Source organism: Nicotiana attenuata, unplaced genomic scaffold (assembly GCF_001879085.1).
Source record: "Nicotiana attenuata strain UT unplaced genomic scaffold, NIATTr2, whole genome shotgun sequence".
Classification (NCBI taxonomy): Eukaryota; Viridiplantae; Streptophyta; class Magnoliopsida; order Solanales; family Solanaceae; genus Nicotiana; species Nicotiana attenuata.
Genome location: NW_017671303.1, coordinates 217,108 through 231,699, shown reverse-complemented (window position 1 = coordinate 231,699; position 14,592 = coordinate 217,108). Strand labels below are relative to the sequence as shown.

Genomic DNA, 14,592 nt, shown 5'->3' with positions numbered 1-14,592 from the left:
TAGTTCCCGACCGTGTCTTTGATTTCCTTGGTTAATTCTCCTTGATTTTTTTTTGTCTTGCTTTTGGATCGAAAAAATTCTCAATTACGTTGCTGATTTTGCCCTAATTTCGTTTGCTATCAATTTCACGTTCTCCTTCAGTTCACGTTAAGAGATTGATCGAATTCCTTCATATGAGAATCGGCGGTTCAATTGTTTTGGTATTTGAGGATTTTTTCGGGAGTTCTGTGGAGGTGTTTCACGGTGAATTGTGACTGGAAGTTGCTGTTGCTTTTAGGTGTTCTGAGTGAATTGATTTTTTTTTTTTTCAAATTCTCTGATTGTGTAGCATTTCTTTGCAATGGGTGATACAAGTGATCATGAGGAACAAACTAACCAGAATCCGTCCCTAAATCTCCAATTTGATGATAAACCTGTTTTCCCTCCATCACATCCTTTCTATTTGCATCCCTCTGATAATCCCGGTATTATGTTAGTTTCCAAACAGTTTGATGGTACATGCTTTGGTGCCTGGAGGGGGGGGGGGGAGGAATCATTATCGCACTTTCTGCGAAGAAGAAAACAGGGTTTATTAATGGTAGTTATGTTCGACCTCCTGTTGAGTCCCCACTCTTTGATCAGTGGGAACAGTGTAATCATATGGTTATTAGTTGGATCCTCAACTCTCTAGACCCGGATATTTCTCAAAGTGTCATATATTCCAAAACTGCCAAAGGACTTTGGGATGAATTGAACCAGCGGTATGGACAGTCCAACGGTGCTCGAATGTATGAAGTTCAGAAGGATTTTAGTTCAGTTTCTCAAGGTTCATCTGACGTGAGTGGTTATTTCAACAAAGTTAAAAGACTTTGGGATGAGATGGAGTCCTTAAACACAGATTCTTATTGTATTTGTGAGTGTACTTGTGGGGGTAAACATAAGATGATGAAGAGGGATCAAAACTTGAAACTAATGCAGTTCTTAATGGGCCTCAATGAAATTTTCAACAATGCTAGGGGAAACATCTTAATGATGGAGCATCTTCCTGATGTGAGCAAAGCGTATTCTTTGGTTATTCAAGATGAGAAATAGAGGGGCTTTCAAAATCTGCCCGTGTTTCAATCGGATTCGGCTTCCTTCTCTGTTGGATCTAACTCCAAACCCAAACACTCCTTCAACAATCCAAGCACTAATTTCAATACTCAACCGCAGAAGTATAATTTCCCTACTCAGAATCAATATCAAAGGGGAAATTCTGATGGAAAAGGAATCTCAGATCCTCAGAAACTATTTCGTAGGTATTGCAAAAAGAATGGGCATCTAATAGAAAAGTGTTATAAACTTCATGGCTATCCACAGAATTTCAAATTTGGCAATAGAAATGCGAGAGCGAGAGTTGCTGCTAATGTGTATTCCAATCCTGAAAGCAAAGTTGACAATTTCTCTGAGAATCCCACTCCATCCACTACCATAACCGCAGACCAATACAAGCAGCTAATGAACATCCTTCAACAAGTACAAGTTGCAGATGAAGGCCTGAATCAGTACCCCTCCGCTTCTGCAAATTTCGCAGGTATTCTTGCTTGCTTCTGTCACATGAGTTGTGGAACATGTTCGTGCTTAAAGTCTCATTTAAATCCTGGTTCTTGGATTATAGACTCTGGAGCAACTGACCATATGACCTCTGATAAAAATTTACTTACCAATATAACTGACTTACCAATTCCCATCCTTGTCACCCTACCTAATGGATATAAAGTGAAAGTGGCCTCTACTGGTACTGTACATATTAACTCATTAGTTACTCTTTCAAAAGTACTCTATCTACCCACATTTAAGTACAATCTTATTTCTGTCTATAAGCTCACTCTTGACACTTCATTACTCCTAACTTTCTCCTCAATTGCATGCTTTCTACAGGGCCCTTCTCTGAAGAAGCCATTGGTACTTGGTAAGATGGCTGAAGGGCTCTATCTCCTCAATTCCAGCTCCACAGGACCACAATTTGATTGTTCCACGGTTCCTTCTTCACTTTCTGTTCATGCAAATAATGTCAATGTGAATAAGTCACACATCTTGTGGCATAATAGGCTGGGTCATCTTCCATTTTCCAAATTACAGAAAATCACTTGTATCAATGTTCCATCTTGTGATAGACAACCTTTCATTTGCGATGTGTGCCCACTTGCTAGACAACAATGAATTCCTTTCCAAAATAGTCAGTCGCATGCTTTACATATTTTTGATCTTGTCCATGTGGATATATGGGGACCATATCACACTGCAACACACAGAAATTGCAAGTATTTTTTAACACTGGTAGATGATTGTAGTCGAGGTACTTGGACTCATCTTCTAAGCCCCAAAGGGAATGCACTTTCTGTCCTAAAATTATTCTTTGCAATGGTTGAGAATCAATTCAACCTGAAAATTAAAACTATTAGAACAGACAATGCCCTAGAACTTGGTACGAGTTTTGACGCCACTCAATTCTTTCAGTCAAAAGGGGTTTTACATCAGACTTCGTGCCCTTATACACCTCAACAAAATGATATAGTTGAGAGAAAGCACAAACATCTCTTAGAAACAGCAAGGGCTCTCCTATATCAATCCAAACTTCGACTTCATTTTTGGGGAGATTGTATACTCACAGCTACCTACTTAATAAATAGACTTCCTAGTACAATTTTATCTGGAAAAACCCCATTTGAAATTCTGTATGGAGTCCAACCTACCTATAATCACTTGAGGAGTTTTGGTTGCTTGTGTTATGTGGTGGTCCCCAAGCCTTTAAGAGATAAGTTTTCTCCAAGATCTACTCCATGCATTTTCCTTGGTTACCCTCCCGGTAAGAAAGCATACAAGCTGCTGCAACTTTCAGACAGGAAAATCCTTATCTCTAGAGATGTTGTTTTTCATGAAAATATTTTTCGTTACTCTGAGTCCACTTCACCTACAACATTGTTTCCAGATGTTTTTAGTTCTTCAAACTTTGATGATCCTACCTCTTGTATACCTGGTCCTACTAATTCCTCTCATCAGCAAACTTCTCCTCCTTCCCAAAATATTTCTACACCTTCTCCCTCTTCTGTTACCTCACTTTCTCCACCTGTTTCAATTCCTCTCTCTGACGTTTCTGCACCTTCTCAAGTTACTGCACCTTCTCAAGTTACTGCGTCTGAAGTTCCTCCAAGATATCCTTCTCGGCACCATCATCAGCCTTCTTACCTGAAAGATTATGTGTGTGTTTCTGCTTCTTCTCCTTTTCCACCCACTTTAACTTCTGTTCCTACTTCTCCCAAGTCAGTTTACTTCAGTAGTTTAAGTTCAACTAATCAAGGTTTAATAAAAGCTTTAGATACTGTTCTTGGGCCAACAACTTATCAGCAGGCAGCACTACATCCTGCCTGGCAGGAAGCTATGTTGAAAGAATTTGAGGCCCTTGAAGCTAATGCGACTTGGGATATTGTACCTCTTCCACCGGGAAAGAAACCAATTGGAAATAAATGGGTATATAAAATTAAACATAAGGCCGATGGGAGTGTAGAAAGATTTAAGGCAAGATTAGTCGTGAGAGGGAACACTCAACAAGAAGGAATTGACTACACAGAAACTTTTTCTCCCGTTGTTAAAATGACCACAATCAGATCAATCATTGCTGTAGCTGTTAAGAAGGGTTGGAATATGTTTCAATTAGATGTCAACAATGCCTTTTTGCATAGGGATTTAGATGAAGAGGTGTACATGAGAATTCCTCAAGGTATGATGGTTTCTGTGAGCAATATGGTGTGCAAATTGAAAAAATCTTTATATGGTTTAAAACAAGCCTCTAGACAATGGTATTCCAAGTTGAGTGAATCTCTTATTTCCATGGGTTATTCAGTTTCTAAGAATGATTACTCCCTTTTCATTAAGTCTGGTTATGACCTTATTACTATTGTAGCTGTTTATGTCGATGACATTTTGTGAGTGGGAATGATGAAAAAGAAATGTCTTCCCTCAAACTTCTTCTGGACCATCAGTTTAAAATAAAAGATTTGGGGCTTCTTCACTATTTTCTTGGGTTGGAAGTGTTACCAGAACCTGGAGGGGTGATCGTTTGTCAAAGGAAGTTTGCTCTTGATCTATTAACTGAGTTCAACTACTTGGATTGCACTCCTGTAGCTAGTCCGATGGATGTTACTATGAAATTCAAAGCCCATTTTGAGGAACTCTTGCATGATCCTACACTTTACAAAAAGTTGGTTGGGAAACTGAATTTTCTCACTAATACTAGGCCCGACCTTGCTTTTTCCGTGCAATTCTTAAGCCAATTTATGCATGCTCCTTCTTCTTCTCATCTCACTGCTGCCTTTCATGTGCTTAAATATGTCAAAGGGACTTTGGGTCAAGGTTTGCTTATGTCTAATGATCCTGATTTTTCTCTTCAAGCTTACTGCGATTCTGATTGGGCAACTTGTCCCCATTCTCGCAAATCTGTTAGTGGTTATCTGGTTCTACTTGGGGGGTCCCTTCTTACTGGAAATCCAAGAAACAACAAACTGTTGCCCTCTCTTCTGCTGAAGCAGAATACAGGTCTATGCGTAGGGTCGTTGCGGAGTTGGCATGGTTGACCAGATTGCTCAGTGAGCTGTCCGTTGCTTCAATTGTTCCAGTTCCCCTTCACTGTGACAGTCAATCTGCCATTTATATAGCTCGAAATCCTGTTTTTCACGAACGCACCAAGCATATTGAGCTTGACTGTCATTTTGTACGGGAAAAGCTTCATGAGGGTCTCATCTCTTTATCTTTTGTACCTAGCAGACTGCAGCTTGCGGACATGTTGACTAAAGCTCTTCCTGGAGTGGCTCACCGATCCATCTTGAGCAAGTTGGGTGTGGCCAACCGCCCTCCAACTTGAGAGGGGGGGGGGTGTTAGAATATTAGTTGGGCTTAGTTGGGCTTTGGTTGTATTTGGGCTTCGTTATTTATATTGGGCTCTAGTTGGTCTTGTATGATTTTTTCTCTTTTCCCACTTATTCATTGTAAATAGATCTTACATAACTAATAGAAGGTTCCAGAGAGTGAACCAGTGATTTTGCTGCTGATCCAATTTTTTCTCTCTCTACTGTGCGACGATCTTCTTCTCTTCCTCATTGTTCCCAGATTGGAATCCCGTTGAGTTCTAACATTTGGACTATGAGTTTTGTGCGACCACGACACCACCACCAAGTACGTCTTTGGTCAATCTTCTCTCGTATCTCTTATTTCGATTCGGCTTCTACACTCTGCTGGTCCAAAACCCAAGTGACTGAATTATTAGTGTGTGTAAATTAGCAAGATTATAATATATTTATTCGATACTCATGCTATAAACGCCGCAACAGATTCGCACACAACTAAAGGCCATCCAACAGCATTAAGGATCCAAAATATATCAATCAGGAAATACTTTCTCTCTGTGATCTTAATACACGTCCTTCGATCTTAATTGCTAGCCGTTCCTATTGAAGTTATTTGAGCTATGGAACAGTTTATTTCATTTTGAAGAAGCAAAAATTGCACTGGACGTGACAAAACGGTTGAGTGAGATTCCTAGTGATCTTTATATCCAAAAACATACGTGCTGAGATATATTTTAACCATATTTAGCATGATTTCTAACCACTCTGCAGTGATTGATTCCTATGATTGTTAGCCCTCATACAATCACGGAGTTTTTTTGGGTCGCTCTAACAGTGAAGAAACTTAGATCTTGATAAGCAAGTTGCGGATTGCAAGGACTAATTAATACATATACAGCCATATGCACGACCCTCCCTTCTATAAATCACGAAAAACTAATGATAGACACACAAAATCACATTCCATTTCCTATGTTATTCACACCTTATCTATTCCTTCATTAAAGAACATGACATCTTTAATAAAATACATCTGCGTATGAGGGTGTTGCGTGAATGCGGGGAGGTGGGGTTTCAAAAATTAACCAAAGTCTTCCAATCTAAAGTTGTTGACAGGACATAACAGGAGACCACAAAACAAATGGTATCATCGTTGAAGTAGAAATCCAGGTGCCTAGAACTGAAAAGGACATGCATTGAGCCTAATAAACCAATTGAATTGTTGCACGTTGACAAGTGAACTTTGAAGTAGTATGCACTATTTTAATCAGCATAATTGATGAGTGACTTACGAAAAACTAGCAAATAAAAGTTTGTTCCTTCCCCAGTTACAACTACCATCCCCAACCAACCTTAATTATGACAAATGCTGCAGAATTTTCTGCAGGAACAGGACCAACACAGTTCACAAACTAGTGTGATTTTCAAAAAAGCATCTATTAAGAAGTGAAAAGAAAAAAGAAAGAGGACTTTTCCTTCCTGTAAAAGCACATTGGCCTTGGACTGGATGTGCCTAATATAGAGGGTGTTTGGCTAAGCTTATAAGCGTAAACATCCAAAATGCTTAAAAGCACCGAAATCAGTCAAAAGTCAAAAGTCAACTTATGACTTTTCAGCTTATAAGCATTTTTGGTTGAGCAAGATTTTTACTATTTCATGAACCTGAAGATAATTAGGGAACGTTGTTTGAGATGTCATTCAGAAGAAACTACAGTTTCAAAGATTAATTCAACCAGCTAATGAATAGCTCTCAAAAGCTAAGTTGCTCCGACATGGCAGTTTAGGTGCCGCACCGTGTCAACACGACACTAGTATGGATGTGGGTATGGGATCCGTACCGGATCTGATCAAACAATTTGGGTACTTTGACCACGACGGACGGAAAAATCGAGACGAGATATAATTTGATTCCCGAATAGCATACCTTATCTAGGAAATCAATCCTTTACTTATCTACAACTTGAGAATAAAAAAGAAATCCACACATTACAAGCTATACGTAAGTATTTCACAAAATTTATCATAATATAGAAATATTTTTATATTTTTTGAATTATTTTTTAGTCGGATCCCCGCACCCGTATCCGTACTAGGATCCGTATCCCCCAATCTTAGAATTTACATCTCGAAAGATCCGACCTCTAGATCCACACCCATATCGGACACCTGCACCCGTTTCCGAGCAACTTAGCTCAAAAGTAAAACTTAATGTGATATTGATCTGCCACTTTACACCTCTGTAGTGCTACAGACAACCAGGCCTAGGAATGATAAGATATGTTGAAAATCTGTCGTTTGAAGTTATACTATCAAAGAATTCCAATAAAACAAGAACTCGCAAAACTTAAGCCCTAAATAAAGCAGAATAATTTTGGCATTTCATTGTCCAACATAGAACTTATACCAATACTAATAGAAGCTTCAACTTTGTTGTTAGATACCACAACGCAACCCACAAAGGGCAACAGAGAAACTTGGGGAGATCCGTAAAATGGAAGTATGGAACTAAGATGGAAACTTATGATCCTACACACATTCAGTGGCGGAGGCAAGATCTTCATGAAGGGGGTTAAATTTTTTTTTTAGCTAGTGGGAATTGAACCTATGACCTTATGAAGGTTTTGAACCCCCTTGACCACTAAACTATACTTTTAGGTAGTGTTAAGGGGGTTCAAAACTTAATATATAGAGATAAAAAACTGATTTTGCCTTATATATACAGTGTAATTTTTCGGCGAAGGGGGTTCTGGTGAACCCCCTTCCGCCCCTAAATCCGCCCCTGCACACATTCTCCTGTAGTGAGATCCATGCGAAAACTTTGTTGTGACTTGTGAGAACCACCTCCAAACCCAAAGAAATTCATGATTCAGCACTGCCCCAAAAATACTCATTAACACCAAACTTAAGGTGATTAATTATGTCTAGAGTCAGCTTCACATTTTATTACTCAATCTCTTCCTGAGCTAACCTTTAAGTACTACTAACTGGACTCAAACTGAGTAGACAACTGAATTATCTCCATTAATATGTCACCATAGCGAACCTCTAAAGCTACCCCACATACATCACCATACTTCTATAATAGTTTAGTTCAACACCATAGAAGCAATAGGCTGCCAGACTCTAAGCGACACTCCATGAAAAACTGGACACTATACACTGGTCATGATGTATAGTTTGTAATGTGAAAGTGACAATAATAAGGTATCTAACTATCACAACAACCTGACTATCATGACGATGCACCTTAATATCAGTAAATGTGTTGGGTTTCTAAAATTCCACATATGTACAAAAGAAGAAATGAATCTTCAAGTGTCTGTCCACCCAATTTCTATCAAAATACTTGTCCATCACATGTGAAACTTTGACTTGACCTTATTTATATCATAGATGAATCTTGGACTTGGGACCTTGTAAAACTAAAAGAGAACTTACTTAAATTTAAATTTATTTCTCAGTGCATTTTACTTGAACAGTTGTTATATGAAGTATCAGAAACTGTAAATCAAGTGTCTAATGCAGAATATCCAATTTAAAGTACAAGGAAGAAAGAAAGAAAGAGCAACAAAAGAACAAAGCTCTTTGGGACATAGCAGCAAACAGTTGGTAGACAAGACGAACCATCAAGCCGAGCATATATTCTTAAGGCGATCCGCCGCAGATTGGTCCACAGAATACTGCAAAACAAGAAGAAATTACAAGTGGGTCTATCGATAGATACTCGATCCAATTAAACCAAATGCTAAATAAATGTAAAAAAGAGTACTAATGACTTCTACAATAACTATAAAACATGTCACAGTATTTTAGTGTTTACCTTATTAAGGACCCAGAGGGAATGGTTGTACGTTCGTTGAAGGAGTTCCTGAAGAGCATTAGGATCATTTGAGTCGATTTCTCTGTAATTGACGAAATTTTCTCGGGCGTATTTTGCGTAGTAAGGCTGGGTGTCCTTTGGAAGTCGCCTCACTAGCCTCAGCACTTCGCGGTAGGCACCTATGGCTTTCTTCATTTCTTGGAGAATCATTTATCACTAATCGCAATTTGCAAATGGTGACTCATATAGCGCAATAGTGCTTAGGAAAATACTAAGCAAGTTATTTCATGCGCGGTGATTTTGCATTACTGAGTCATGTGAAGGGGAGCATAAGCATATGGATTGGGTCCGGATTTTAGTAGTTGAACCATCGGGTTGGGGATGCAATCTTGTTTTATTTCTATTTCTTTTTAATGTACCATTTTGTTATAAATCCTGCAAATGGATATGGATGTCTTTCATAACAGGTTTTGAATTGGTTATATATCTATAATATATTTCAGATTGGTTATGTATCCATAACAGGTTTTAGATTGGTTATGTATTCATAACAGGTTTTGTAACAACGAAATGTTTCTATAAATAGGTTCACTGATGAACCTATTCCACACTCTGAAACGAATAAATAAATCCTTTCTTCTAATGTCATCCTTCTCTTCTATTATTAGTCATAGTTAATTATACAGTTCTTGTTATATTGCTTTTATTTTATAACACGTTATCAACACGAGGATCTAATCCTTTTCATTACCATTTTAAGGTTTTTTTTTCATATAGGTATGTCTTAATACATGTTACATATTTTATATTAATTCAAGTTCTTATAGTAGCTGTTATGTCGTCACAGAAAAGAAATTAGTAGACATAAAATAATTATATAGTAATTCATTATTTACATGTATATCAGAAAGCATTTGGTTAGAGATATTGTAAAAATTTGCCATGATTTTTAATTGGTAGAAATACTCGTTAACTCCTCTTAACTGAAGATGACCTTAGTAAGAATGGCCTAAATGGTACATATACTTGTCCCACTTTGTCATGCCGGTCCCTAAACTTAATAATTTGTCAATTGAACACTTACACTCCTTCAAATCGTGTATAATAAACACTTATGACACGAGGCCACCAGTGCGTGTAATACAATCTCCTACACGTAGGACGCCACGTCAAGAAAATTAAACCATGTAGGCTCCAGATCATTTAATATGCCACATAGGAAAATAAAAGGGGAAATGATTATTATCTCTCTCAAACCCAAATTTTCCCCTCATTTTACACTTACCCGCTTTGTTAGGGCTTAGAAACTATGAACCACTTCTGTCTCTCCCCTCTTCTCCGTCATCATTGCTAGGATTTTTATGTCCACCACTTAAATCCTGTCTACTTCTGCTTTTGTCATAAACAAGGGTTGTTGGTTTTTTTTTTCTTTGAAAATGGAGGAAAATTAATGACGGAACAGAGATTGAAAATGGAGAAAAATCAATGGCGGAACAGAGATTGAAAATGAAGGAAAATCAATGGCGGAACAAGGGCTGTTGAAAATGGAGGAAAATCAATGGCGGAACAAGGGCTATTGGTTTTCACCTCCGAAATTCAAAGTTAAAATGGAGGAAGATCAATGGCGGCTCAGATCTATAATATTGAAGACAAGGCAAGGGACTGGAGACAGAAGAAAAAATTATCATCACAACCTCAGATTTTTGCAGCCTAGATAACAATTTTATTTGTGTTTGAGATCAATCTTATTTGAGAACAGCTGATTGGGATGTAATCAAGCTGAGATTGTAAATATTTACTTGGAAGAAGAAGAAGGTACAGAGGGAACAAAAAGGGAGGAGGGTGGGTACGAGGAAGAACAGAAAGAGACATACCTTTTTTGCTTTTTTTCTTTTTACTTATTTTATTTCATTCCTATTTAATTGATTTTTTCTTCTTATTTTAAGTGTTTCTGGTTTAAATGCTCATATTCATGCCCATTATTCGCGTGAATTGCACTCACTTTGTCCAGCTCAACCATTATATTGTCACATGTGCTTGGTCAACGGTCAGAGGGGTTTAAATAATAGGCTTTGATCAAGTTAAAGTGTCTGGATGAAAACAAGTGAAGTAGGAGGACCGGCATGACAAAGTGGGACAAGTATAAGTGCCATTTAGGCTATTTTGCCTTTTATTTAATCAATTTCTTTTAGATTTATATTTAGATATAATACTTTTTTTAAAAATATTATATTTATGTGTAATTGAAATGACTTGATCAAGTGTTTTGATTCATTCAATAAGTATTGGACATGCATATGTTTCTCACTTGTCATGGAAATCTAACTTGGCTACTAATATATTGTGAAAACACTTAGAGTTGTCCAGTAAAATTTTGTTTATGTGTTCTATAATATTTGTCAGATACCATTATAATTTGTTACAAGTTATTTGCTGCAAATTTAAAGCCTATAAATACAATAATAATTCTGAAGATGGCTCTCTCATTTAAAGAAGAGAATTTTAAGATTCATTTTATTTGGAAGATGAGAGGATAAATAGTAGCTGGCAGATGTGAATGCTTAGTTATACGATTTATTTGTCAATGAATCATAATGATCTCTTAACCAATTTCTGCATGGTTGTTACTACTTTGCTGATGGTTTACCAGTACCTAAAATTTAGCACCCAATAGTTAATTATTTGTATTAGAAGATATACTTGAACTATATTCAGTTTCATGGTATATATGACTAGCAGAAGTGTTTATATTCTTATAACTAATTTTGTTATTGCTTATGACCACAAGAGTGATAATTGATATTTTCATAAATGCTCGTGGGTAAGTCCCACGACACTCTGAGAATAATGCATCAAGTTCATGTGCACCGTAATAATAAGATGTTGGGTTCGAGTTCGGATGATTAAGACATAATATTCATTTATGAGGATAAGACGATAGATTCAAGTTCCAACGCACCATAAACGTAACTTCGAATTTGAGTCCCGATGTATGATGATGATAAGATTCTGGGTTTGAGTCCCAACATATTATGGCCTAACTTTGATGGGTAAGGCATTGATGATTATAATGATAATGAGTGAAGATAATATAATTACCGTGGCCATATGAATTGGCATGGTTGTGGCAAAGAACGAAATAATAATCGTCATCATGGTAGTAATTATAAAAGGAGAACAATACAGGTTCACAATATAACCTTCAAAAGGTGAAGGCAATATTTACCATCAAATTGGTATGGAAAAATAATAAAGCACGTCGCAATGATTATACTCCATTCGTTGAAAAGAAAGTGCCTTGTGATAAATATTGAGAATGCAGACTCATTCCTGAAGGTGAATGTAGTAATATGTGTAAAAGTAATGAATAAAGACATGCAATACATGATTGGATACATACTACAACTCACCTCTAAGGAAGGTTTGAGAGAAAGAAAGACAATGAATATGTCACTTGTCGCATACCTGTGGTATGTCAAAAATATTGACATGTCTTATAAAAGGTTATTAAAGGCAAAATTCAAGCAAGAAATAATTCTGTTTATCATGACTTTGACCATGACAATTTATTATAATATATTTTTTCCATGAAGGAGACATTCACCATATGAATGGTGTGACAAAAAAAATCTTGTAGTATAAAAGCAGTTAAGAGCTCCGGAAAAATTAATTTGTTACTATTCAGATGAATGAATTTGTTCATGACATTGAAATTGTAGTATGTTCAAAAAGAAACTTTTTGCATTCCAAATGTGTTAGCCAAAATGGTTGGTATATTGAGACTATAAATGAAAGTAAGGTTGAATATCTTCATATTATTATAATCATACCGGGTAAATAAAAAAAAATTACCCGACTTTCCTTCTAGTTATACTACACAAGTATAAGCATGATGATGCAATCACATGCCACAAGTAAACTAGAGGTTTACTGAAACAAATATTAGTTGGCATGACTGGTAGGCCATCCCGGTTCAATTATGATGCGCAAATGATTGAGAATTCACATTGGCATATATTAAAGAAATAGAAGATTCTTCAAGAATTCTCTTGTACTGCTTATTCTCATGATATACCAGCTAAGGTTGGGACTGAATCCCTTGATTTTTGGAACGAATAAAAGGTGATATATATGGGCTCAGTCACCTGCCATGTGGACCGTTTATTATTATACGATTTTAATAGATGCATCTATTGTATGGTCACATGAGCGTTTGTTATCAACTTGCAGTTTGGCTTTTGCAGGATTGCTTTCTCAAATTATTAGAGCACAGTTCCAGAGTATAAATTATAATAATTTTTTTTGATAATGCTTGTTTAAATCCAAGTTGGTTTAGCAGAAATTGTATGCCTCTAATTATAGCTAAACAATTGGTTATGAGAACAAAACTCCCTAAATGAAATTTGATATGAGATTATAATTTAATATATAACAATACTTGTACGCATCTAGCCAACATGTTATGATAAATTCTCCTCCATCACAATTGGTTCAGGGTCAGGAACCAAATAAATTCCATCTAGAAATATGAATGTGCTATATGATTTAATTACTCCACCATAACGCATAAAGATGAGTCCCTAAAGAATGATGGAGATATGTCTTGGTGATCCAACATTAGGGGGAGAAAATGGGCAGCTAAAAAAAATATTACATGAAATGAATTATTATGAGTACATCTAAATCCTCGTACAAGAAAATATGAACTTGAAGTTCAAGTGATAATTCATTTGCAAAATATTGCTAGGTACATTTGTTGACCCAAAGCTAAAAATCATATTCAGCTGCTAATGCTCCAAATCGAATAAAGTCCATGAAGGACTGAGTCTATGGCACACATGAAGCATAATAGACCAATCGGTTCCAAAAATAAAACTCGATGAAGAAGGAGAAGAGTAAATGATCAAGATGATCATAATAAGGAGGCAAGTGCTTTATAAGAGCATCGCGACATAACACTTTATAAGACATCATAAAAGAGGATCAGGTAGCTGAAAATAATGAAATCTCGATAAGTTATGTCTTTATTGAGTGATGATGAAACCGATATAAAATGATCATCGATGATATTATTGATATAATGTAGCGCTCAATATTATTAATATTGACGAGGATCTTGAGCTCAAATCTATCATAGAATGTGGACAGATAAATAATTGGCCAAAATGAAAAATACGCAATCAAGATTGACTTCACCTGAAAAATGTGAAATTGGATGCAATCACATTCAGGTATCTTATCAGTCTAGCAATTCATGAAAAACTTGATATGCATCTTATGGATGTTGTCACGGCCTATTTATATGGCTCACTGGACAACGAAATTTTTATGAAAATCTCTGAAGGATTCAAAGTACCTGAAACATACAAAGATTCCAGGGAAACTTGTTCGATAAAGCTTCAGAAATCCTTGAATGGATTGAAGCAATCAGGGCGCATGTGGTATAATCTCCTCAACGAATACCTATTAAAAGAAGGGTACAAGCATGACACAATTTGTCCTTGTGTCTTTATAGAAAGATCTGGATCTAAATTTGTCATAATAGTTGTGTATGTTGATGACTTGAATATCATTGGAACTCCTGAAGAGCTTCTAAAGGCAGTAGAATGCTTGAAGAAAGAATTTGAAATGAAAAATTTTGGAAAGACAAAATTTTGTCTTGTCTTACAAATTGAGCATTTGAAAAATAGAATATTTGTCCATCAATCAACGTACACCAAAAATATTTTGAAGCACTTTTATATGGATAAAGCACATCCATTGAGTACCCCGATGGTTGTGAGATCGCTTGATATAAATAAAGATCCATTTCGTCCTCATGAAAATAATGAAGAACTTCTAGGTACTGAAATACCATATCTTAGTGTAATTGGGGCATTAATATACCTTGGTAATAATTCTAGACCAGAT

The 14,592-nt window shown here is 36.5% G+C and overlaps 3 protein-coding genes across 3 annotated transcripts; 2 read left to right on the top strand and 1 right to left on the bottom strand.

The window, feature by feature from the left end:
* The first annotated feature begins 340 nt into the window (after positions 1 to 340).
* Positions 341 to 2,181, top strand: LOC109207407. The gene is made up of 5 exons (XM_019370313.1): positions 341 to 471; positions 582 to 1,029; positions 1,072 to 1,552; positions 1,637 to 1,761; positions 1,900 to 2,181. The coding sequence occupies exons 1-5, from the start codon at positions 341 to 343 to the stop codon at positions 2,179 to 2,181; spliced, it is 1,467 nt and encodes a 488-aa protein (XP_019225858.1).
* Positions 2,182 to 3,968: 1,787 nt separating this feature from the next.
* LOC109207405 (uncharacterized mitochondrial protein AtMg00810-like) lies at positions 3,969 to 4,879 on the top strand. The gene is made up of 2 exons (XM_019370312.1): positions 3,969 to 4,554; positions 4,635 to 4,879. The coding sequence occupies exons 1-2, from the start codon at positions 3,969 to 3,971 to the stop codon at positions 4,877 to 4,879; spliced, it is 831 nt and encodes a 276-aa protein (XP_019225857.1).
* Positions 4,880 to 8,279: 3,400 nt separating this feature from the next.
* LOC109207409 (LYR motif-containing protein At3g19508) lies at positions 8,280 to 9,062 on the bottom strand. The gene is made up of 2 exons (XM_019370315.1): positions 8,683 to 9,062; positions 8,280 to 8,542 (listed from the first exon to the last, which is right to left on the bottom strand). The coding sequence occupies exons 1-2, from the start codon at positions 8,890 to 8,892 to the stop codon at positions 8,489 to 8,491; spliced, it is 264 nt and encodes an 87-aa protein (XP_019225860.1). The 5' UTR covers positions 8,893 to 9,062; the 3' UTR covers positions 8,280 to 8,488.
* Between the last annotated feature and the right edge of the window lie 5,530 nt (positions 9,063 to 14,592).